Source organism: Pecten maximus, chromosome 7 (genome assembly GCF_902652985.1).
Source record: "Pecten maximus chromosome 7, xPecMax1.1, whole genome shotgun sequence".
Taxonomy (NCBI): domain Eukaryota; kingdom Metazoa; phylum Mollusca; class Bivalvia; order Pectinida; family Pectinidae; genus Pecten; species Pecten maximus.
In genome coordinates, this window is record NC_047021.1 from 1969050 (window position 1) to 1996534 (window position 27485).

Sequence of the window (27485 nt, forward strand, 5' to 3'; positions counted from 1 at the left end):
ATATCGATAACTTTTTTACATAGTCGTTATACAGCAAATCAACATATTTGAGGAGTATAATCATTATGCATATAATTGTCTCCGTTAAGTTAGCAGTAATGAGCACAAGATATTAATTCTGTTCTAGATTGGCCACGTTGTGGACAGCGTTCTAACAGTTGATGATAACTCTGTGATGACGTATGATCAATCTGGAATCCCATTGGTTGTTCCCCATCACTGCAGTAGCTGGTGCCCTGAGTGTAACGTCTGTCCTTCACCTCCTCCGATGACGTCACGTGACCACCTCTACCTGCCAGGTGACTTAGTGTTTGCGTCCGTATTTCCAATACATGACAAAGGTAATATGCCTTTCACGTGCGGTGGCCTGACGATATCAATGGAAACTGAAGAACTCGTGGATGCCTTTCTGTTCGCTGTTGCAACAGCCAAGGACCGGTATCCGTATCTCTTTCCGAATGTTACCGTCGGATCTCTGGTCATCGATTCGTGTTCAGATGCAGATGACACTCTAAAAACATTAATGAATTTCGAGACATGTTCAGCAGCATTCTCAAGCACTGAAAATTTAGCTTTGTCCCCAAGTCCTGCCCAAGTTTCAAGTTACCTTCTGTTTGGAGATCCTGACATGACAGTACCAGCAAAGGCTCTTGTTGACAAAATCGGAAAACTAGCATTGTCATTAGGAAATGAGGAATCTGTATTCAACGACCCTTTATCACGACAAGTAATCATGCTAAATCCTTCGGAAACGGTGTATGCTATTATAGACTTTCTGATCAAATTGGACTGGACATACGTGTCCTTAGTTAATTCTAGATCGGAAAAGTACATATCAGCTTTAAAAACATTTATGACGCACTCAAAGAACTATAACATCTGTGTTTCATTTAACCATTCCATTGAAGCTGGTGATACTGTATCTACACTAGCCGTGATCGATATGATAGATCAATCCCCCGCAAACACCGTTATAATACTTGCTACTGAAACAGACGCTAGGTATTTACTGGCGGAGTTAGCATCAAGGCGTGTTTCAAAGAATTTCATCATTGGAGACATCGCTCAGGACTGGGATAATGTTAAGGATATTTCTATCCCGCTTGGCACCATCGTTATGGACAAAGCTTGGAAAATAAACGAGGACTTTTACCACTACTTTGTCGATCCCATCCACACCGTCAATAGTTCATTGGGAAACGCCTGGTTTACAGAATTTATTAAAGACAGGAAGCGCTGTAGAAGTGCCGGCAACACCGCTTGTATAGCCTCGTCTAACATACTTCTGGACGCCTCGAAGGTGGTGCTTGGTGTGGACGTGATGATGCACATTCTGAATCATCGATATTGGAGACTCTGTCCCACAGGAGATGGACTATGCTCGGCTATGCAGGACGTGGGCGGAAACCCTTCGGATAATCCTGAGAATATCTCCTTCCTTTACCAGGAAAATCTCTCTATTCATGTTCCCAATGCATCAACTTCCTCTGGAACTTACATCGTCAATAGTTTCCAGCCCAGCGGATTCAAAAAGGTAAGTTAGCCCTTATCAACTACTACACTTTGAAGTACACGTGTTTTACTAATAGTCACTGATCCTCTAACTTAATTCACATTTTATAATATCAATCTGTTCTATTACATTAACATACGTGTCAGAAGGAATAGAAGATTTTCTTATATTCTTTATTGTATGTCTGATTATCAATGGTAATTCTAAAATAGGTAATGATAATTCCCGTAAAGTCGTAAGGTGCAACCTTAAGCTCTGTGTCTGTGTGTGTGTGTCTGTGTCTGTCCAGATATAAGTCAATCATGCCCTGTGTGTGTGTCTGTGTCTGTCCAGATATAAGTCAATCATGCTCTCTCTCTCTGTGTGTGTGTGTGTGTGTGTGTGTGTGTGTGTGTCTGTCCAGATATAAGTCAATCATGCTCTGTGTGTGTGTCTGTGTCTGTCCAGATAAAAGTTAATCATGTTCTGTGTGTGTGTCTTACATCCTACCAGATAAAAGTCAATCATGTTCTGTATGAGTGTCTGATATCCTCCCAGATAAAAGCCAATCATGCCCTGTGTGTGTGTGATATCCTCCCAGATAAAAGTCAATCATGCCCTGTGTGTGTCTGATATCCTACCAGATAAAAGTCAATCATGCCCTGTGTGTGTGTCTGATATCCTCCCAGATAAAAGTCGATCATGTTCTGTGTGTGTGTGTCTGATATCCTCCCAGATAAAAGTCAATCATGTTCTGTGTGTGTGTTTGATATCCTCCCAGATAAAAGTGAATCATATTCTGTGTGTGTCTGATATCCTCCCAGATAAAATTCAATCATGTTCTGTGTGTGTGTGTGATATCCTCCCACATAAAAGTCAATCATGTTATGTGTGTGTCTGATATCCTCCCATATAAAAGTCAATCATGTTCTGTGTGTGTCTGATATCCTCCCAGATAAAAGTGTATCATATTCTGTGTGTGCCTGATATCCTCCCAGATAAAAGTCAATCATGTTCTGTGTGTGTGTCTGATATCCTCCCAGATAAAAGTCAATCATGTTCTGTGTGTGTGTGTGTGTGTGTGTGTGTGTGTGTGTGATATCCTCCCAGATAAAAATCAATCATGTTCTGTATGTGTGATATCCTCTCAGATAAAAGTCAATCATGTTCTGTGTGTGTCTGATATCCTCCCAGATAAAAATCAATCATGTTCTGTGTGTGTGTCTGATATCCTCCAAGATATAAGTCAATCATGTTCTGTGTGTGTCTGATATCCTCCCAGATAAAATGTCAATCATGTTCTGTGTGTGTGTCTGATATCCTTCCAGATAAAAGCCAATCATGTTCTGTGTGTGTGTCTGATATCCTCTCAGATAAAAATCAATCATTTTCTGTGTGTGTGTCTGATATCCTCTCAGATAAAATTCAATCAGGTTCTGTGTGTGTGTCTGATATCCTCTCAGATAAAAGTCGATCATGTTCTGTGTGTGTGTCTGATATCCTCCCAGATAAAAGTCGATCATGTTCTGTGTGTGTGTCTTATATCCTCTCAGATAAAAGTCAATCAGGTTCTGTGTGTGTGTCTGATATCCTCCCAGATAAAAGTCGATCATGTTCTGTGTGTGTGTCTGATATCCTCTCAGATAAAAGTCAATCATGTTCTGTGTGTGTGTCTGATATCCTCTCAGATAAAAGTCAATCATGTTCTGTGTGTGTGTCTGATATCCTCTCAGATAAAAGTCAATCATTTTCTGTGTGTGTGTCTGATATCCTCCCAGATAAAAGTCGATCATGTTCTGTGTGTGTGTCTGATATCCTCTCAGATAAAAATCAATCAGGTTCTGTGTGTGTGTCTGATATCCTCTCAGATAAAAGTCAATCATGTTCTGTGTGTGTGTCTGATATCCTCTCAGATAAAAGTCAATCATTTTCTGTGTGTGTGTCTGATATCCTCTCAGATAAAAGTCAATCATGTTCTGTGTGTGTGTCTGATATCCTCTCAGATAAAAGTCAATCACTCTGCTATTAACTGTTGCAGGTTGGTGTTTGGCGTGCCGGTATCTTGGACCTCGATACCACCAATATCAAGGCTTATGACAGTAACGGAATGGCATACACATCTATCCCAGAGTCACGATGCTACCAAAGCTGTGTATGTGTTAACTTTGGATCAGAAAATTCTACAGACGAAGAGGATAAAATGGATCTGTTTCCAGACTTGTTATTTTACGATACTTCAGCACAATTTGACAATATGCTATGGGCCGTGATGGTTCTGATTGTTTCCCTAGGTGGCGCTTTTGTCGTTCTGATGTTCATGTTTTACGTGATCTATAAGGTGTGTATAGGGTTCCTGTATAGAAGGTATATCAGCCTCGGTATGCTGATGCTGCTCTCAGTGATATTCCTCTACTTGGCAGTAGTTCCGTTCGTTTTTACTCCGAGTGACAGAGTGTGCGCTTATCGGAGACTCATTCCTGGTCTGGCTTATGCATTCCTGTTTGCGACGATTCTAGCTAAGCTAATGGCGCTCAGAGCTTACAAACTAATCGGTCTTGGAGGAGAACTGTCCAGTATTAATCAGTTCCTAGCCATACTGTTTATAACTGGAATACAGGTAGCCTTAGGAGCCCAGTGGCTGGTGTATGAGGACGATTTCGTCATTACCAGAAATAACACGACTGTGCAGTATGCTTGCATTTTCGATAAGTTTAAATTTGTTAAATACCTTTCATATGTAATGTTTATAATAACGCTGTGTGCAGTGTATTCGTTAACCGTAAGGAATGAGAAGAAGAATTTAGGTGAAGCCCGTCTCATCCTGGTGGCAAGCTGGGTCACTATTTTTGTATGGATAGCTTTTCTTGTCGTCATATACTTGGAACCACGTGACTATGTAGAGCCAACCATCTGTATAGGGATGATTGCGTGCGCAACTATAATTCTGATGGTTGTTTTCGTACCCAAACTGTATAGGATCACAAATCTTAAATACGATATTAAAGATTCGGGTATGGAAAACGGAGGACTTGGTAAAGTAGACGCTGAATTCATTTTTGAGAGACCATTTACTCTTCCTGCCTCGTCCACGTCAGAAGCGACGTCGTTCAAGTACTCTGACAAAACAAATCCAAAAAGCATCTCTACCTTCGACACGACAATGAGTTACTAAGGCGATTACTGTATAATGTACGCGTGTAGTATGTGCTATTTGACCCCTGGAAGTTTTATATAACCGTACTTGCCCAACTTGTTTTGTACGTTATTGATTTGAGGATTATGTAAGCTGCATCATGTCAGTGGAAATAGTTGTGAAAATAGAGGTTACACAACGAGTGGTAGTTGTACATGGTATTTCTCTTAATCGAGTTAGTTATTTTATCAAATTTGTTGTTTTGCTTTTTTTCTTTTGAAAAATAGCTAACGAGAGTGTAAGAACAACCAAATGTAACAACCACGAGTTGGGTGACCTGTTTCTACCACAATAGAAAAGATATTTTGAGAATGAAGTTACCTGTTTTGTGTCAACGTGTTCTTTTCACAATATCAGGTGTAAGGATATGACCTAATTTGAAATGCCGCAAATTAATATGCAAAACTGACAATTCGGAAATGTATGAAAACATTACAAATTATTTCAAATCATAAGAAAATAAAAAGTTGGTGTATTTTTTCAAAGCAAAAAAATTATTAAAAATCTATATACGTTTTCTAGAATATAACAAAACAACTGCGAACTACTTCTTATGCGTTGTCATTTACAGGAAACGACTTTCAAGTGTTAGCCAATTAAATTGCATTGAACCACATGATTAAAAAATAGTACCGGTCATATATCACCTTGTCAACCAATCAAAACGCATTTAGAGTTTATTCCACGTGTGGTATAAACTGAATGTTATTCAGTTGTAATAATTATTCAATGCCTTGGTAGTTGAATAACACCCACCTATTGTGGTAGAAACGTTTGTACATGTGTTCATATATCACTGATTACTAATTATCTTAACGCTGCAAAACAACGAAATCGGTAACAAATACAATTCGCTCACGTGTTGATTGATATATTTGTTGTGTGGAAGTGAGAATAAATGCAAACGGCGATAACCTATAAAACACTACTTATAAAAGGAGTTTTTTTTCTGTGATTTCGGTGTTGACCCGTTTATCGAGGACTGCACTTCAATTGTATTGTGTTTGTTTATTTCGATTGTATTGTATGTTTGTATACTTTGTGTGTAGGCCACAGGCGCAAACCTCTGAAAGACATGTTCAGCAGAGAGTGAATACCCGACGTCTGTCGTTGACATTTACAATGAAATAGTTGTGTGTCTACATTAAACGACGTCACAATAGTTCATGTTAATAAAATATAATATATCATAGTATCCTATTTTCATTCTTAGATTGTAGTATTTTCCTAATTTCTTTTTCATAAATCGGACAGCGACAGTCTGAAATCTTTTTGGTGTCGTAAATGTATTTTCATTAACAACATTCTTTTGCTACTGTCTCTGTTTTGGAATATGATTTAATTTACATCCGTTGCTGTTTGATAAGTCACATCAGAACATTGCTAGAAACCTTCGGAAACTGCAACTGCACAGCACGAACAGGAACCATAGACACCCGACAAGGGGGATAACTCTAACCACCTCTAACCACCTCCAGCGGTGCTTCACCTTACTACTGTACAATGCTAAACACCACACTTTCCGTGAACAAAATGAACATGATTCAAATGAGTTGTCATAGAGGTTGTGGCGATTTAATACATTATTTTGACAGCAAAAAGAGTGTCAAACGAGTTGTACATTTGTGAATGCACAATCTCGTCTAAAGAAAACACTCGTAATATCAGAGATCAGTATCCGAATAAAGCAACTCATTCAGAAATATAAAGACACGGAAATCTTATTAATCACGCGAGATCTTGGCACACAATAGGACACACAATAAGGCACACAATAGGACACACAATAGGGCACACAATAGGACACACAATAGGAAACCATTAACATTTTTCGTATTTTGCATTCGGTGAAAATTCTAGAGGAACAAGAGAATGCATTGGTAATTCTGTGACGCTTTTGTTGTCTGATTTATAGAAGAAAATATTGCTTTCAATTGATATTGAGATAGACTTACGGTTCTATACATTATATCCGCTCAGTTTCCTTTAGAGTATCGTATATCTTAATTTTATAACATAAGATTAAATCGGTAAATGGAATGGCAACATCGGAAATAAACCAAGAAGATGAGATTGTAGTCAAAAACATTTAATTCTGAGACTGTATTGTATATAGAAATAGTTATATATACCAAAAAAATATCACTACTGTTACAGGAAATGTCGGAGGAATTATTTTGATGAGCTACCCGATTGATCAAGCTATCAAACTAGTTCCAACTTTGAGTTTTAATCTAGACATCCTGGAGACAATGATTTTAGTCTAGAAACCCTAGAGACAATTACTTTAATCCAGACACAGTTTTATAAACATATCCATGACATTTTATTTTAATGAATTGAAACAGCCATTAAAGGCGTATGATTGTGTATTAGAATTGGGATATATAGGTCTCCTAGTATTGTTTTACTTTAAATGACATTCAGTTTTAGATCTGTACGTGATAGATGTCGTGGATGTATTACGTTACACATGCGTAATAAGCTTTCTAAGAAACTATTAACCAATAAAACGATTGGATATTGTTTCGACTGCCAGGTGATGATAATCTATGACGTTTCAAAAATTGATTTTTCCTATGAATAAGGTCTCGCCTGTCAGATCGTCACTCTGTCACCTGTCAGATGGTCAGTCTGCAGTAGTTATGTTTAATGACAGCTTTTTGAAAACGATGCTTAGAATTTGATCACACTCACACCGACTTCTGAGAATAGCTAAATGTTCTACTGATATTCGCTAGCTACAGGCTTTAAATTAAAACAGCTTTAACAGGCGACGTTACAGGTGTGTTATACCCGTTAAAAGATGGAGGGAGAAAATCTGGTAATGCGCTGGTTCATCATAGGGTGTCTGTGTGCCGGGGTAGTCGTCAGTGCCATGCTGCTGCTGTGCTGTTGTAATAGACGAGCATCCAGAGACTCGAACGACAACGAAAACTATCTGATCGGCTACAACAACCAGAAGACAGGTAACATTATACAATGTAGTTAACATATCGTTCTCAGTCTACCTCCCTAATCCGATCATACTTCGTTTTATCAATATTACTATGAGTGTGCTCCTCATCGTTAATGTATAATAGAATGTCCCTTATGTTCTCAGCATTTACCATTGTTTACCCTTCGGTTAATCGGACATCGTGTTTTGTTTAATCCGATCAGGTTAACATTGGAAATTATCCTTTATAAAGAACTTTCATTTGTTAACCGACCATCTTGTTATGGTATTCATTTTTTTTTTTTTTTTTTTTTGTGTGTGTGTTTGTATTTTGATCAAGCGACATATTACCTCAACGGAATATCAAATAGCTTGATCAATACTGCTGTAACTGTAGACAAGTAAGCATAAGTACATCACGATCTATGACCAATCTAATCAACAAAAAAATCTACAATGACTTTGTATTCAAATTCTTGCCAATGATATTTTTTTCTGTCAACAGTACTTATTTATGAGTGCGTTTTTCTAGCTACACCCTGGCTGAGGTCTAAATTATGAGTGTGGTATTCTAACTACACCCTGACTGAGGTCTAAATTATAAGTGTGTTATTCTAACTACACCCTGGCTGAGGTCTAAATTATGCGTGTGTTATTCTAACTACACCCTGGCTGAGGTCTAAATTATGAGTGTGTTATTCTGACTACACCCTGACTGAGGTCTAAATTATGAGTGTGTTATTCTGACTACACCCTGGTTGAGGTCTAAATTATGAGTGTGTTATTCTAACTACACCCTGACTGAGGTCTAAATTATGAGTGAGCTATTCTAACTACACCCTGGCTGAGGTCTAAATTATGCGTGTGTTATTCCAACTACACCCTGGCTGAGGTCTAAATTATGAGTGTGTTATTCTAACTACACCCTGACTGAGGTCTAAATTATGAGTGAGCTATTCTAACTACACCCTGACTGAGGTCTCAATTATGAGTGCTCTATTTTTACTACACCCTGACTGAGGTCTAAATTATGAGTGTGTTATTCTAACTACACCCTGACTGAGGTCTAAATTATGAGTGAGCTATTCTAACTACACCCTGGCTGAGGTCTAAATTATAAGTGTGTTATTCTTACTACACCCTGACTGAGGTCTAAATTATGAGTGTGTTATTCTAACTACACCCTGACTGAGGTCTAAATTATGAGTGTGTTATTCTAACTACACCCTGGCTGAGGTCTAAATTATGGATGTGTTATTCTAACTACAACCTGGCTGAGGTCTAAATTATGGTTGCGCTGTATTTTACATACTTTTGTGGATCCTAGCGTAGCTCTAATATATGTATTCACTATATTTCTAATGTATGCTTGGTGAGCTCTTAAAGGTGAGTACGTTATCATATACTATGCGACCTTTAAAATGGCATTGTTCGATAGTAATGTGTGACAAACGAACTGGGTGTGTGAGTACATAACCATATATTGACGGTGGCTTGTTTGATGTGTTAGTGAATTGTTTGACGTCATATATCCACGACGAGGATCGAAAAGGTCAACATCATGATCTTTTTGGGGAATGTTCTATTTATGTTTTCCGTTGTAAGAGAGGGTCGAAGGTATTCGTTATATTTATCGCCATTTTTTTGTGTTTTGTCTGTTTTCTTTTTCATTATATTGGCCGAATTTGCTGAATGGCCGTCATATTATTTGTGTATGTTACTCATTCACCCATACTAGGTCGTTTTTATTTCTGTTTGTTTCAGAGATAACATCAGTAGCCTCGGCAGACATGGATGAAATAACAGATGCCAATAGACAGTTAAATCCAAAGTAGGATGATAAAGGAGTGAACAGATACAAGTATTATGATGTCACGTGATCTGTCAACATATTTTAATTGACTTTTGTTACAAACTCTCAAGATTGTGTAGGAGGAGGATGCCATGGAGTCAAAGGTGTCCTAAAACAACGTTATAATATCGAATCCACACGACAAAACTATTTACATTGTAGTTATACCACATCAAATACTGGTACCACTAAATCCAAATAGTTTATACAGAGGAGATTTCCATTGGTTGATGACTGACAATACTACATATACATGTGATGCACGTATATGGTATTGCTTTCCAGGAAACCATGCACACTATACTCTCTTCTAAAATCCTCTTTCGGATTGGAAATCTAAACAAGTGAGCTGTGTTTCAAATGTCTTGTCTGAATTCTGTTTGATTGAATTGTATGTGAAATGGAAACAGTGTACCACTTAAAAATATTGCGTGCGCAACTTAACTTACATAAATGAATGATTCATCTCATTTAATAGATATAGTAGACTTTCTGGGTATTAACGTGAAGTAAACTTTAATGCTGACAACGCAAATGAAAAGGCTTTTGCTTTGAAATAAAAAACATAATTTTTGAAATAGTTTGGAGATATTCCCCCGGATATATATATACATCTTCCAGACTCGTATCCAAGCAGACTTCAACTAAAATGTCTGACACTTCCTTGGAAACGGTGACCGGAAGATACATATGTACAAGTATATTTATCTCGGGGAACATCTCCAAACCATTGTAATTTTTTTTTTTTATTTCAAAACGAAAGTTTTTTTAACTTGCACTGTCAGCTTTAAATACGTTTGATTGGTTTATACGGTGACATTTGACCAGGACTTCTTTTTAATCGCGTGGTTCAATGGGTTTTGATTGGCTAACATTTTAAAAGCGTTTCACAGGGTCGCGGAAGTGATGACACACAGAAAGTAGATTACAATTGTTTTTGTGAGTGTGTGATATTTCCTTTATATATAGATTTCTATCAATGTATTGCTTGAAAAATAATAAACTCGCTAATCATTGGTTATGATCAGCAATAAATTGTAATATCTGCACACATTTCATTAATTGTCAGTTTGGCATATTAATTAGCGGCTTTTCACAGTAGGTCATATCCTTACACCTGATTTTGTGAAAAGAGCACATGTTGAAAAATAAAAGTTATTTCACTCTCATGTGGTAACTTCATTAAAACTACGACGCAAACAAATAGAAAATTAATTTTATTATAACAAGCGTAGGAAATGTATAATTCAATCTAACTATCCAATCAGATAAATTAATGTATATAGAAGAGCTTGCTAAAACAAACGGTACATTGATAAATTCTCATAAATATTAATAAACAGATCGCGATTCCTTCAGCAGCAATCATAAAATAGAATCGAATACGTCAACAACCAACCAATATTCATTATGGTACAACTGTAGATACAGAATGAAGTTATATGACAAATTCACACATATAAACTTATGAATACACAATGGACGATGATTTTCATTCCGCCATTAATCTGTTAGTCGATACGATACCTATCCGTACAAGTTAGGATTATATTCCATTTTACTGTAACTTTTATGAGCACCATTACCAGTGTAATTCATGGCTAAAACGAACAACATAGAAATAACATAATAATAAATTGTATACATAATACTAAATTAGGATACAGGACCGCCTTCCTCAGTTCTAACGCCTGTTTAATAACATACATGTTTATTCAGCTAGATCAATTCACAACAACAGGTTTGGATGTTATATAAAAATATGACTAAATAGTTGTGTGTTTAAAAAAAAAAACAAAAACAAAAACGAAGCAATGAGATTGTGATTCCAGCAGGAAATTACCAGCACCCAACACTTTGTATTATATAAACCAGTGACACTTCTGTTCCAGAGTTCCCAATAAGCTATATTTAATCAGTCTTATTTCAAACTGGTTGGGGTATTCCCATCAATATCGCCAGTTCAAACTGGCCACAGTTAAGATATTTTGATATTGACATTAGTTTTAAAATCATTGGAAAGAGCTCTTTAAAGGTACAGAATAGCCATTTTCCATCTTGTGTGGAATATCCCTTTACATAAAAATAATATCCCTCAGTGATTGTGCATTCAAACAGAATCAAAACAAAATCAAAAATCAAACTAAACAAATTGAAAACGAGTTTTAGATAATCAAGATAGACGTATTTACATATAAAGGGAACTCAGAGATCAAAAATTGATCTTGGTGCTTATCTTCGCTTGGAGGTTTTACATACCCCACACTTCGGTCAATATCTATAACCCTCCCATTTTAACATCTTATTGTGTACTTTGATTTTTCCTAACCTTCTTTCTGGATTTCAACACTATCAGTCCCTAACATCAGCGACGAATCCTAGAAGGACATAACAGACGTATGATGTCCCTAACATCACCCACGAGTCCTGATGTCCCTAACATCACCCACGAGTCCTGATGTCCCTAACATCACCCACGAGTCATGATGTCCCTAACATCACCCACGAGTCATGATGTCCCTAACATCGCCCACGAGTCATGATGTCCCTAACATCACCCACGAGTCCTGATGTCCCTAACATCGCCCACGAGTCATGATGTCCCTAACATCACCCACGAGTCCTGATGTCCCTAGCATAACCCACGAGTCCTGATGTCCCTAACATCACCCACGAGTCATGATGTCCCTAACATCACCGACGAGTCATGATGTCCCTAACATCACCCACGAGTCCTGATGTCCCTAACACCGTCGTTAGCTGTACATGTATGATGTCCCTATCATACTGACGAGTCCTAGAAGGACGAGACATCGGTATGATGTCCCCAACGTCAATAACGAGTCCTAGAGGGACGAGACATCCGTATGATGTCACCAACGTCAATAACGAGTCCTAGAGGGACGAGACATCCGTATGATGTCACCAACGTCAATAACGAGTCCTAGAGGGACGAGACATCCGTATGATGTCCCCAACGTCAATAACGAGTCCTAGAGGGACGAGACATCCGTATGATGTCACCAACGTCAATAACGAGTCCTAGAGGGACGAGACATCCGTATGATGTCACCAACGTCAATAACGAGTCCTAGAGGGACGAGACATCCGTATGATGTCACCAACGTCAATAACGAGTCCTAGAGGGACGAGACATCGGTATGATGTCACCAACGTCAATAACGAGTCCTAGAGGGACGAGACATCCGTATGATGTCACCAACGTCAATAACGAGTCCTAGAGGGACGAGACATCCGTATGATGTCACCAACGTCAATAACGAGTCCTAGAGGGACGAGACATCCGTATGATGTCACCAACGTCAATAACGAGTCCTAGAGGGACGAGACATCCGTATGATGTCACCAACGTCAATAACGAGTCCTAGAGGGACGAGACATCCGTATGATGTCACCAACGTCAATAACGAGTCCTAGAGGGACGAGACATCCGTATGATGTCACCTACGTCAATAACGAGTCCTAGAGGGACGAGACATCCGTATGATGTCACCAACGTCAATAACGAGTCCTAGAGGGAAGAGCCAGATGTAAGAAGTCCCTAACATCACCGAAAAATCGTAGAAGGATGAAGCAACTAGTTATGATGACTGATTTGCCGCCTACATGGCTCTGCTCATTGCTAGGTTTGGTCTCACGGACTGTCGTCCGTGTTCTGTCAGCATTGGATTGGACAGGTATGATAAAGTTGAATGTTTATCCAGCCATGCCTTTATGATTCTGAAGAGAGATTATGTCTCAAATGATATTTGTCAGTAAAACTTCTATATATTAGAATAAAATATAATTATGACACACATTAAGAACATAGCAAGTGAAGTACGTCTTTCACATTTATAAACAGTGAACTACATCTAGTCATTTGTCTCACCTTTAGCCAGAGTGTTAATTAAGCATTGAACTGATGAAAGCAGTTCAATGCTTAACGCGCTTCATTAAATTTGCCTTTGTCCAGTTGGCATTCATCAGCCCATAACTTCCAAATGAAAGCAGTTCAATGCTTATATTTACATTTGACAACGAATTTGAAAGACTATATCCAGGAATTTTACTCTGATAATGAATGAACAAATTATTATCGTCAAAGACGGAACAGCCTTTTCAACAGCCATCTTTCGTTATCGCGGACGTGACAATTATGACGTCACTATAATAATCACGTCATAATAGAGATTTGGAAGTTATGGACTCATAACTTCCAAGTGACTTCCAAGTGAGCTTGGTAAAGTTATATAGTGGTGCTGTAGTGTAAATGTAAATATATGTAAATATTGTCATATACATGTACAGGTAACACTGTGATATACAGGTAATACTGTCATATACAGGTAACACTGTGATATACAGGTAACACTGTCATATACAGGTAACACTGTCATATACAGGTAACACTGTCATGTACAGGTAACACTGTCATATACAGGTAACACTGTCATATACAGGTAACACACAGGTAACACTGTCATATACAGGTAACACTGTCATGTACAGGTAACACTGTCATATACAGGTAACACACAGGTAACACTGTCATATACAGGTAACAATGTCATATACAGGTAACACTGTCATATATAGGTAACACTGTCATATACAGGTAACACTGCCATATACAGGTAACACTGTCATGTACAGGTAACTCTCATCAAACATTTAGATGGATATGAAATAGTAAGAAACCTTTGTTATTGTAATCTTTCCAAGTCATAGAAATAATAAATATTTCATGCTCCATGCATTAATTTGTTAAACAAATGGTATTTACTTTCATACCAGCATATTTTTTTTATAAATCCTATCAAAATCATCGCATAAATTAATCACAAAACAAAATTACTGGAGACATCTTATGTCAAAAATGTATCTGATGGTATCAGCATATATATACACAATATACCAACACTAACTGGATAGATAGACGAATTAAATCTGAACACAAATGATAAAACAAAATTCTAATAAAGTGTTTTCACCTACACACAGTGCATCAGTGACCAGTAGATACATGTATTTTTTTATTAGAGTGAGTTTTATAGAGACATGAAGTAAAAGTCTCAATCTTAATAAAAAGATAAAACATGTATTTTATGTATTTTGATGTCTACACAATATCTTATGTTCATTTTAATCCTACGATAGAAGATCAAGTTGTTTCAGTTTTTTTTTTTTTGCATGATCTGAGATGGTAAAGATACAGCTGGTATTAGGTTGACCTGACAAAAGCAGGCATGTTGGTGACACAGTATGAGACAATACTGCCCTCAACAGATGGCAAAAATGGAATCAGCACACTGTCCATCAAAACATATATCATTGAATCATGTGTCATTACAGTATACAGTATATTAATGCTGATTATCAAAACACCAATCATACAAACCTTCAATTACTGAATTCAACCTCAGTCATGAATTATACCATTATAGATCTATATCATACAGTATCATTATATTGTCTAAAATAAAAACAAGAGCTGTTGGAGAACAGCATAGCTCGTCTCGCAAATGTTTGTCAATAAATAATCAAAATATATTAATTGGAATGGTTTCGCAAATTGCATTAATAATATTTATATTGTTTACTTGATCAGATTATGTTTTGTGAATTCATGCAATTTTCAATTCATTTTTCTTTGTTTACATGGTAAATACTCAAATGTGATTGGTCGAAAAATTCTTTTCATTCTTCTATGAAAGAAATTCCGAGAATGGCGCGATAAATGTGACGTCACAATACGACAATTGACGTCGCGTATTGATTTGAGAAAAAAAATCCCATTTAAAACCAGTAAAATTGTACATAAAACATGTTTTAAATTAGAAAATCATTTTCAAAAATTTATTATAAGCGTTGATGTCAATTTTTTTTTAGTTTCATCGGGGTATGAAACAAATTTTGTTTGCAAACTTCTGTAAGAATCCGCATTCGGGAGACAAGCTATGCTGTTGTAGATTAAATAAATATATTAAATACAAATGTAATTGCTTTTGGACATTGGACAAAATATTATCCTAATGGGAGTTGTCTCCCTTGAAAAATGTTGATCGGTATAAATTGTCTATTGTGAGCATTTTCACATTGTTTTATTTTCAGTTTCACCCCCAAGAAGGGATTGTCTTACTCCATAGGGACTCTTTTACCAAATATCAGCACCCTAGTACAATCATAAAGTGATGTGTTAATAGCTTTCAACATTTGCACAAATTTTTTTTTTTTAAATGTGTTTTTTCCCCAAAAAAATATTTCAGTTTAACTATGGCAAGGGAAAGTTTAACCCCCACAGGGAACCTAATACCATGTATTACTATGCCTTTCAACACTCACAACATAAACTTAACACAAAGTCCAAAGATTTAAAAACAAAAACAAAAAAACACAGATTTTAAAGTTTTACTCCAGGAAGGGATTGTCTTACTCCATAGGAACTCTATTGCCAATTATCAGCACCCTAGTACAATTATAAAGTGATTTATTAATACCTTTCAACACTTGCACCAAAAACTTAACACAGAAATATTCTAAGTCCCAAAATTTGAAAATTCTGGTTTTTTCCCAAAAAAATCTTTTAGTTTAACTCTGGCAGGGGATAGATTAACCCCAGAGGGACTCTATTGCCAATTATCAGCACCCTAGTACAATTATAAAGTGATGTATTAATACCTTTCAACACTTGCACCAAAAACTTAATGCAAACATTTTCTAAGTCCAAAATTTTTCAAAAATCTGATTTTTTTCCAAAAAATCTTTTAGTTTAACTCCGACAGGGGATAGTTTCACCCCCACAGGGACCATATTACCATAAATTACTATGCCTTTCAACACTAGCACCAAAAATTTAACATTTGAAAAACCAACGCCGACGCCGACGCCGACACCGACACCGACACCGACGCCGGAGTGACGACATAAGCTCTCACTCTTCTTCGAAGAGACAAGATAAAAAGTAAATATTCAATCAATTACCAGTGTACATCCGAAAGAGAAAGTTTTTTTGTTTTGCAACTGTATTCACATATAACACATTCATCAAAATTTGGTAAACAGGATAAGATTATGACTGAACTTGTTGATTATCATCAATTTTAAGGTAAAACTGGCATACTATCTACTGCTGAGGGATATCTGTTGGTTTGTTTATACTTACTCTGAGCTGGCTATACAATGCAGCAGAATTCCACAGAAAATGTACATGTAACTATACAATTATGATAGAAAACAACCAACAGTCTTTCTCATCTAAATTTACAATGTAGATTTTATAAACAGAAATTTTACCATTCACAATTTATTTGTTATTTAACTGAAAAATATTGGAAGCACGTAACAACTGGGATACACTCAAATGTATAGTCTCAAATACAGGCGTTTATAACTTTATAGAACATTGACCATCATTGGATAAATACGGGCTTTTATAACTCTATAGAACATTGACCATCATTGGAAAAATACAGGCTTTTATAACTCTATAGAACATTGACCATCATTGGATAAATACAGGCTTTTATAACTTTATAGAATATTGACCATCATTGGATAAATACAGGCTTTTATAACTCTATAGAACATTGACCATCATTGGATAATACCCACAGTTGATTGCTACGCTACACATACATTTGACCTACGCGTAGTGTAGTGTCGTACAATTAATCTTTAGTATATAATGATGCACACTGACAGACATGAGGTCAGAGGTCAGTACTCAAGGTTAATGGTTCATAAAGAAACGTATTCCTTAGATGTCCGTCAATGTAAACTGAAGTACAAATATTCAATCACTATTTGAATGTTATTGTTGTGAAGAACCTCACTAAAGAAAGTAAGGAGTAAATCCTGATATCAGACAACAGATATATGTTTCTACCACAAAACCCTGTGTTATTCAACTCTCGGACCATCAGTTAATCATTACAGCTGTTGATTAACAATCTGTTTATACCACACGTGGTATAAACTCTGTACGCATTTCGATTGGCTAACACAGTGAACTTTGACCCAAGCTGCAATTGTTTTTGACGTCATCAATAATCTAATGACGTCACATCACCGGGTCCCGGACGTCACCGGTACACTTTATTTGCATACGCGAAATTATACTTGGCCACGTTTCCATTTGATTCAAGCCGATATTATTGTGGTAGAAACAGGTCACATGACTCTTGATTGTTGGATATGGAATTTATTTCACACTCGTAAGTTATTTTTTAAAAGTTGCAAAAAACACTCGCTAAAGCTCGTGTCTTTTGTAACTTTTAAAAAATAACTTACTCGTGTGAAATTAATTCCCTATCCAACAATCACTCGTTGTGTAACCTCTATATATCACATAGCTGAAATAAACACCTTCTATCCCTTTTGAGCAGGATGGGAATAAACACTATGGGAAGATTGCCTGAGAATCAACTGAGAAAAGTTCACATAGAAAAACGAAAATATTGGAAACATTTCTCTGAATGACAGTTGTTTATGTCGAATCAAGTATAGGTGAATTAATACTCAGTAAATACATGCACCAGCTAACATGAGCAAACATGGTATTTACATGATTTTATATTCTATCACTCTTATAAAAGATCTATCACATCATATTCTATCATGACACTCTTATAAAATATCCATCACATCATTGGGAACAATCTCCAGATCAATGAAGATCATTTTTGTTCTTATTCAGTATAATCAAACACAATTGATGAGATATTGATAGTTACATAGTAGCAGAGATTCCTTTTGAAATACATTGTAGTACAATTTTTATCACGAACATTTATATTAGGAAGTCGGAGTGCGGGTGAGCCATCCATGGCCGCTTGCTGCATTATTAACACTTTCATTATAAGATGGTGGCGGCGGCTCCACCGCTGGCCTGTGAGCATGTGGGCCTGGTGCGGGAGGGCGTGGCTGACTCTGTACTTGGTAACCCTGAGTCTGTATTGAGGGCGCACTAGGCGACATCGGAGCCTGATAGCCACCCGCTGTTTGCATATTTCCCTGTCCATATCCTGCTATATTGTTACCTCCTACAGTTTGATATCCAGCGAAGCCTTGTGTTGTGTTCATGTTTGGATTCAGAGAGTATGGTAAACCAGTGACTCCAGTGTTAGAGTCATAGTTTGTATCCATTGGAGAAGAATATGTCACAGTGCCACCCGCAGATTTACCTCCCCCTCCCGCAGCCGGGTGATTTTCTGAACCTACCTCCATCTCTGTACACCCTCCACACTGGACTAGGAAGACGATTGCAGTGAGAATAAGGCCACATACAGACAAGATAGATATAGCAACAGGGTGTGTCAGGTACCAACTGCTACTGGTGTCGGTGGAGTCATTCACTACAACACACAAAACACATAATTATCACAACACTAATCTTGGTACGGACCATAGAACACATAATTATCACACCCCTAATCTTGGTACGGACCATAGAACACAAAGTTATTACAGCACTAATCTTGGTACGGACCTTAGAACACAAAGTTATTACAACCCCTAATCTTGGTACGGACCATAGAACACAAAGTTATTACAGCACTAATCTTGGTACGGACCATAGAACACAAAGTTATTACACCCCTAATCTTGGTACGGACCATAGAACACAAAGTTATTACAGCACTAATCTTGGTACGGACCATAGAACACAAAGTTATCACAGCCCTAATCTTGGTACAGACCAAAGAACACAAAGTTACCACACCCCTACTCTTGATACGGACCATAGAACACAAAGTTATCACAGCCCTTATCTTGTTATGGACCATAGAACACAAAGTTATTACAGCCCTAATCTTGGTACGGACCATAGAACACAAAGTTATTTCACCCCTAATCTTAGAACGGACCATAGAACATAAAGTTATTACACCCCTTATCTTGGTACGGACCATAGAACACAAAGTTATCACACCCCTAATCTTGGTACGGACCATAGAACACAAAGTTATTACACCCCTAATCTTGGTACGGACCATAGAACACAAAGTTATCACACCCCTAATCTTAGAACGGACCATAGAACATAAAGTTATTATAAACCCTTATCTTGGTACGGACCATAGAACACAAAGTTATTACAACCCCTAATCTTGGTACGGACCATAGAACACAAAGTTATTACAGCCCTTATCTTGGTACGGACCATAGAACACAAAGTTATCACAGCCCTAATCTTGGTACGGACCATAGAACACAAAGTTATTACAACCCCTAATCTTGGTACGGACCATAGAACACAAAGTTATCACAGCCCTAATCTTGGTACGGACCATAGAACACAAAGTTATTACAACCCCTAATCTTGGTACGGACCATAGAACACAAAGTTATCACAGCCCTAATCTTGTTACGGACCATAGAACACATAATTATCACAACACTAATCTTAGTACGGACCATAGAACACAAAGTTATTACACCCTAATCTTGGTACAGACCATAGAACACAAAGTTATTACAACCCTAATCTTGGTACGGACCATAGAACACAAAGTTATTACAGCACTAATCTTGGTACGGACCATAGAACACAAAGTTATTACAGCACTAATCTTGGTACGGACCATAGAAAACAAAGTTATTACACCCCTAATCTTGGTACGGACCATAGAACACATAATTATCACAACACTAATCTTAGTACGGACCATAGAACACAAAGTTATCACACCCCTAATCTTGTTATGGACCATAGAACACAAAGTTATTACGACCCCTAATCTTAGTACGGACCATAGAACACAAAGTTATCACATCCCTAATCTTGATACGGACCATAGAACACAAAGTTATCACAACACTAATCTCTTGATACGGACCATAGAACACATAGTTATCACAGCACTAATCTTGGTACGGACCATAGAACACAAAGTTATTACAGCACTAATCTTGGTACGGACCATAGAACACAAAGTTATTATAGCACTAATCTTGGTACGGACCATAGAACACAAAGTTATTACAGCACTAATCTTGGTACGCACCATAGAACACAAAGTTATTACAACCCCTAATCTTGGTACGGACCATAGAACACAAAGTTATTACAGCACTAATCTTGGTCGCACCATAGAACACAAAGTTATTACACCCGTAATCTTGGTACGGACCATAGAACACAAAGTTATTACAGCACTAATCTTGGTACGCACCATAGAACACAAAGTTATTACACCCCTAATCTTGGTACGGACCATAGAACACAAAGTTATCACAACACTAATCTCTTGATACGGACCATAGAACACATAGTTATCACAGCACTAATCTTGGTACGGACCATAGAACACAAAGTTATTACAGCACTAATCTTGGTACGGACCATAGAACACAAAGTTATTACACCCCTAATCTTGGTACGGACCTTAGAACACAAAGTTATTACAGCACTAATCTTGGTACGGACCATATAGAACACAAAGTTATTACAGCACTAATCTTGGTACGGACCATAGAACACATAATTATCACAACACTAATCTTGGTACGGACCATAGAACACATAATTATCACAACACTAATCTTGGTACGGACCATAGAACACAAAGTTATTACAGCCCTAATCTTGGTACGGACCATAGAACACAAAGTTATTACAGCACTAATCTTGGTACGGACCATAGAACACATAATTATCACAACACTAATCTTGGTACGGACCATAGAACACATAATTATCACAACACTAATCTTGGTACGGACCATAGAACACAAAGTTATTACAGCCCTAATCTTGGTACGGACCATAGAACACAAAGTTATTACAGCACTAATCTTGGTACGGACCATAGAACACATAATTATCACAGCCCTTATCTTGTTATGGACCAAAGAACACAAAGTTATTACAGCCCTAATCTTGGTACGGACCATAGAACACAAAGTTATTACACCCCTAATCTTAGAACGGACCATAGAACATAAAGTTATTACACCCCTTATCTTGGTACGGACCATAGAACACAAAGTTATCACACCCCTAATCTTGGTACGGACCATAGAACACAAAGTTATTACACCCCTAATCTTGGTACGGACCATAGAACACAAAGTTATCACACCCCTAATCTTAGAACGGACCATAGAACATAAAGTTATTATAAACCCTTATCTTGGTACGGACCATAGAACACAAAGTTATTACAACCCCTAATCTTGGTACGGACCATAGAACACAAAGTTATTACAGCCCTTATCTTGGTACGGACCATAGAACACAAAGTTATCACAGCCCTAATCTTGGTACGGACCATAGAACACAAAGTTATTACAACCCCTAATCTTGGTACGGACCATAGAACACAAAGTTATCACAGCCCTAATCTTGGTACGGACCATAGAACACAAAGTTATTACAACCCCTAATCTTGGTACGGACCATAGAACACAAAGTTATCACAGCCCTAATCTTGTTACGGACCATAGAACACATAATTATCACAACACTAATCTTAGTACGGACCATAGAACACAAAGTTATTACACCCTAATCTTGGTACAGACCATAGAACACAAAGTTATTACAACCCTAATCTTGGTACGGACCATAGAACACAAAGTTATTACAGCACTAATCTTGGTACGGACCATAGAACACAAAGTTATTACAGCACTAATCTTGGTACGGACCATAGAAAACAAAGTTATTACACCCCTAATCTTGGTACGGACCATAGAACACATAATTATCACAACACTAATCTTAGTACGGACCATAGAACACAAAGTTATCACACCCCTAATCTTGTTATGGACCATAGAACACAAAGTTATTACGACCCCTAATCTTAGTACGGACCATAGAACACAAAGTTATCACATCCCTAATCTTGATACGGACCATAGAACACAAAGTTATCACAACACTAATCTCTTGATACGGACCATAGAACACATAGTTATCACAGCACTAATCTTGGTACGGACCATAGAACACAAAGTTATTACAGCCCTAATCTTGGTACGGACCATAGAACACAAAGTTATTACAGCACTAATCTTGGTACGGACCATAGAACACATAATTATCACAACACTAATCTTGGTACGGACCATAGAACACATAATTATCACAACACTAATCTTGGTACGGACCATAGAACACAAAGTTATTACAGCCCTAATCTTGTTATGGACCATAGAACACAAAGTTATCACAACCCTAATCTTGGTACGGACCATAGAACACAAAGTTATTACAGCACTAATCTTGGTACGGACCATAGAACACAAAGTTATTACAGCACTAATCTTGGTACGGACCATAGAACACAAAGTTATTACACCCCTAATCTTGGTACGGACCATAGAACACAAAGTTATTACAGCACTAATCTTGGTACGGACCATAGAACACAAAGTTATTACACCCCTAATCTTGGTACGGACCATAGAACACAAAGTTATTACACCCCTAATCTTGGTACGGACCATAGAACACAAAGTTATCACAGCCCTAATCTTGGTACGGACCATAGAACACAAAGTTATTACAGCACTAATCTTGGTACGGACCATAGAACACAAAGTTATTACACCCCTAATCTTGGTACGGACCATAGAACACAAAGTTATCACAACCCTAATTCTGATGACAACCATGAAGACATTCTCAGCACACAGATTTGATATTTCATAATAATGGACATAAGATGATATTTATCTGATTTTTGAGTCTATATTAATAGCAAGATACCCCGTTTACATCACCATCACCAGGGACCCATTTCTGTAGATATATCCGCCACTTCCTACTATGTCATTGTGACATTCATGACTTTACAAGGATATGCTGCTGATGAGTGTTGAGACAAAGAAAATACAGAAAGTTTGAAACTTCTTTATTTCATTATATAAATGGTATTTACTTAACAACTAGGAAAATTTTGAAATATGATTTAATAGAACACATATTACTTAATAACTTATGTCTTACTTACCAGGGGCTGCACTTGTCAATGAAACACATGTTATGGTGGTCGCAACAAAACAAACACATTTCTTCATCACCTCCTTCATGTCTGTCATTCTCAATATTTAGTTCCAATAATATTGTTCAGCCTGAAAATAGTACATAAAAATTTACATTTGAAGAAAAAACTACATTCTGTATGTGTCAAGAACCCATTGCCAAATTGACTATTTTCCATGTATTTTGAGATTGGTATATTAACAAATGACATTCTAATTAACTTGGTTTCAATCTGATTAAAAAGATCTTTCAATATATAACATATAATATTATAACTAAATATAGATCAATAAATCTTGGTTTTTGTTTTATTTTTCTTACATTATGGACTTCACTTCATTTATCATACAATGTATGCTTCCAGTTCTATATTAATATACACTTTACAATGTCCAGATCCTTAAGGTAGCAATTATAGTAGTGTAAGTTGGGATTAAATGTCAATTTATAATTACTAGTATATCAGATGGAGGTTGACAACTGATTAAATAGAGCATTCTTCTAGAGAGACATAGTCCATCACTAAAGTTTAACACTCAGTGAGGGAAGGATACTGGTCATTTGTATTACTCCAGTACAGATTACGGTAGGTACCGGTGACCACTCTTAAGCTATGACTATTTCTGTGTATCCTACCAGATGTGTCCGTAATGCCTACATCTCATTTTAAAGTACAAGTACAGATTACGGTAGGTACCGGTGACCACTTTTAAGCTATGACTATTTCTGTGTATCCTACCAGATGTGTCTGAAATGCCTACATCTCATTTTAAAGTAATGTCTTATTCTCTTTATAGTATGGTATCACAAGGTAACAGGAAGGGAGATAACTTATTTTCAATATGACAGTGAAAATGAGTTTCAATATAAATCTTTTGAATTTTTTTTTATATACCAATACATACCTATTCTTGTATTCATTTGTTATTGTCATCTAAACAAGGGATTATTGGTTTAAATGATATTAAATATATAGTATGTAAATGGTTCAGTTTGATGAAGACATCAGCGAAACATATAATGTAAACATAAAAGATCAACAAATAAAGTTGATCATAGCTAACCTTTTCAAGCCTTTTATTGGCTATATCTTCAGGCGATTACCTTAATGTTACTCTTGAAAACAACATGATGATGTAATACAATTAATGGCCTAATGGTAGGTAATGAAGTTATTATTGTTTAGGTTGGCCAACAAGAACTATAATTACATTTAGTGCTGGTTTAAATAGTTTGACTACCAAATCTTATTTGCATTTCTTTTGTTTACTTGTAACAGCTGCTAAAACTTCACGATTAACAACTTTATTTGCTGTGCTGATCTTTAGTGTTAACTCAGATACATATGAGCCCCTTTAAAGTGTATTAGAAGTAGCCGAAAAAGGATAAAACATAACAACGGAGTGGATATTGGTGTAACCATAAAGAGATTCCACAGGGGATCAAACTGGTCAGCGACCCCCAACTTGACAGTCTACCAATCGAGCCCCCCAACTTATTGTAATCGGAAGATTTCTCATGTTTAATCAGCTTTTTAAAAATTACATTGGCCGATTATTATCATTAAAGGGAAGGTAGAAGCTAATAAGGTGACTGTATTACTATAGTATAGTACACAAGGCCGACTTATACAATCAAAACCCAAAAAATTAAATAATCCTAAAATTCCATCTCTGAAAAATAAAAAATTTCTAATCAAAAGTCAGGCCTATGTTGGACATTTTGTGTGTAGTCAGCAATCGAACGTCAGGCCTACGCTGGAAATTTTGTGTGTAGTCAGCAAGCGAACGTCAGGCCTACGCTGGACATTTTGTGTGTAGTCAGCAATCGAACGTCAGGCCTACGCTGGACATTTTGTGTGTAGTCAGCAATCGAAAGTCAGGCCTACGTCGGACATTTTGTGTGTAGTCAGCAAGCGAACATCAGGCCTACGTTGGACATTTCGTGTGTAGTCAGCAGTAGAGACAGAGCCAAGTGATGAAATATAAAGGGGAGATAACTCCCTTTTATGATATAAAAATACCAATAATTATGTTGTTTTATTTCCATAGTAAGGCCATATTTTTCCATAATCTTATATTTACAATGACCTATCACTGCAAGAAAGGTTTACAGGGTCCGGGCCTATTACCATAACAAATACATTATATTTATACCATGACATAAAATGGCACAGAATATTGCAAGTATTTTCATGGTGTCTTTTTCAGTGATTGATGTTCGGCATCATGGTAGATGTTCATTCACATAAAAACAAAAGCTCATATAGATCTAAGTATGGGTCCTGTACATGTACATATATGATTCCGTTCTTAACAATATAATAAGAGAATTGAGGCAGTTTTTATCCCTATTTTAAAATAATAGATTTTTGAAATATGCTTATTTTAAGATAATTGATTTTTTTTTTTGCAACCAAACAAATGGCCGTAGAAAGATCACTCGCATCAATTATTTTCTGACCATGTGTATGCTTCTCTTAAAATTAACATATTAAACATGTTAAAAGCGTTCATGTTAAATTAAAACATTTAACATGTTAAATGACAATAGCTATTTTATAACGCAATTAACAGCTTCGTACATTCAAAATCAATTTTGATTTCCCTGAAAATTGAAACAACGGTTTATTAGTGTAATGAATGCATTTTCTTTAATATCTCTTTGATTTTCTTGGATAGGCTTATAGTAGGCCTGTTAAGTTTACATTAGGTTTTCACTGGCGAGGTTAAAGATAGTTGGGTCACAGCTGATATATATACTGGTATATAGCCTACAAATTTCAAATCCTGGTCTTTGACTAATGAGCGTTAATGAGCGTGAATGGGACACATCCGATAGCTACGTATATATACTGTACATGTTGGAAGCGTCGTCTGTCTCTCAATCAATGTGTAAAAGACAGGTGTCAGTGGTCTGGGCTGTGTTGACTTGAGTATCTTGTCATTATTAAATATTAAGCTATACCTGTCCTCTAAAATTCCATGTTTTCTGTCTTCAAGTTGGTCCGATAACAATCAGTGACATCTACTCGACATAAAATTGACAAACAGGGAAGTGTTATTTCTCAACATTATTTATGATATTTACTTCCGTTCGGTAACCCTCTAGATTGCAAGCACCAAAAAGACTTAGTTTGGGGTACTAATATCCGACGCTGACAAAAATGTATCTCCATCGTAGTCTGCAGTAGACTTGCTCTTCATTTACAGAGACCCGAGGCATATTCCAATGATAATTCAAAACTGTATTCTTTTTGTATAAAAAATACCACGGCCCCAGTTTCAAGTAGTTTAACTGTACGAGGGTTTGTAATAAAGAACTTGTTTTCTGACGGCAAAGTTCTAGTTAACGTTGTTGTGACGGTCACCAGTTCTAGTTAACGTTGTTGTGACGGTCACCAGTTCTAGTTGACGTTGTTGTGACGGTCACCAGTTCTAGTTAACTTTGTTGTGATGGTCACCAGTTCTAGTTAACTTTGTTGTAACGGTCACCATGCAGTTTTAGTTAACGTTGTTGTGAAGGTCACCAGTACTAGTTAACGTTGTTGTGAAGGTCACCAGTTCTAGTTAACGTTGTTGTGACGTCACCAGTTTTAGTTAACGTTGTTGTGACGGTCACCATGCAGTTTTAGTTAACGTTGTTGTGAAGGTCACCAGTACTAGTTAACGTTGTTGTGAAGGTCACCAGTTCTAGTTAACGTTGTTGTGACGTCACCAGTTCTAGTTAACGTTGTTGTGACGGTCAACAGTTCTAGTTAACGTTGTTGTGACAGTCACCAGTTCTAGTTAACGTTGTTGTGACGTCACCAGTTCTAGTTAACGTTGTTGTGACGGTCACCAGCTGTAGTTAACGTAGTTGTGACGTCACCAGTTCTAGTTAACGTTGTTGTGACGGTCACCAGTTCTAGTTAACGTTGTTGTGACGGTCACCAGTTCTAGTTAACGTTGTTGTGACGGTCACCAGTTCTAGTTAACGTTGTTGTGACGTCACCAGTTCTAGTTAACGTTGTTG

The 27485-nt window shown here is 37.0% G+C and overlaps 2 protein-coding genes and 1 long non-coding RNA gene across 4 annotated transcripts in view; 2 read left to right on the plus strand and 1 right to left on the minus strand.

Annotated features, from left to right (window-relative positions):
- Positions 1-5877, plus strand: part of LOC117331296 — a 30259-nt gene extending 24382 nt beyond the window's left edge. For both annotated transcript variants that reach the window (XM_033889916.1, XM_033889915.1), the window contains exons 7-8: positions 128-1534; positions 3531-5877. In XM_033889916.1, the coding sequence (XP_033745807.1) occupies positions 128-1534; positions 3531-4664 (2541 nt within the window). In that variant the 3' untranslated portion in view covers positions 4665-5877. The remainder of the gene's footprint in view (positions 1-127; positions 1535-3530) is intronic.
- A 1419-nt stretch (positions 5878-7296) lies between these two features.
- Positions 7297-11266, plus strand: LOC117331297. Its single transcript, XR_004533458.1, has 2 exons — positions 7297-7654; positions 9388-11266. It is a non-coding gene; the product is annotated as an uncharacterized LOC117331297 (long non-coding RNA).
- Positions 11267-17738: 6472 nt separating this feature from the next.
- LOC117331298 lies at positions 17739-26555 on the minus strand. Its single transcript, XM_033889917.1, has 3 exons — positions 26439-26555; positions 23440-23560; positions 17739-18831 (listed from the first exon to the last, which is right to left on the minus strand). Exons 2-3 carry the CDS (start codon positions 23525-23527, stop codon positions 18272-18274), a joined length of 648 nt encoding a protein of 215 aa, XP_033745808.1. The 5' UTR covers positions 23528-23560; positions 26439-26555; the 3' UTR covers positions 17739-18271.
- Positions 26556-27485: the final 930 nt, after the last annotated feature.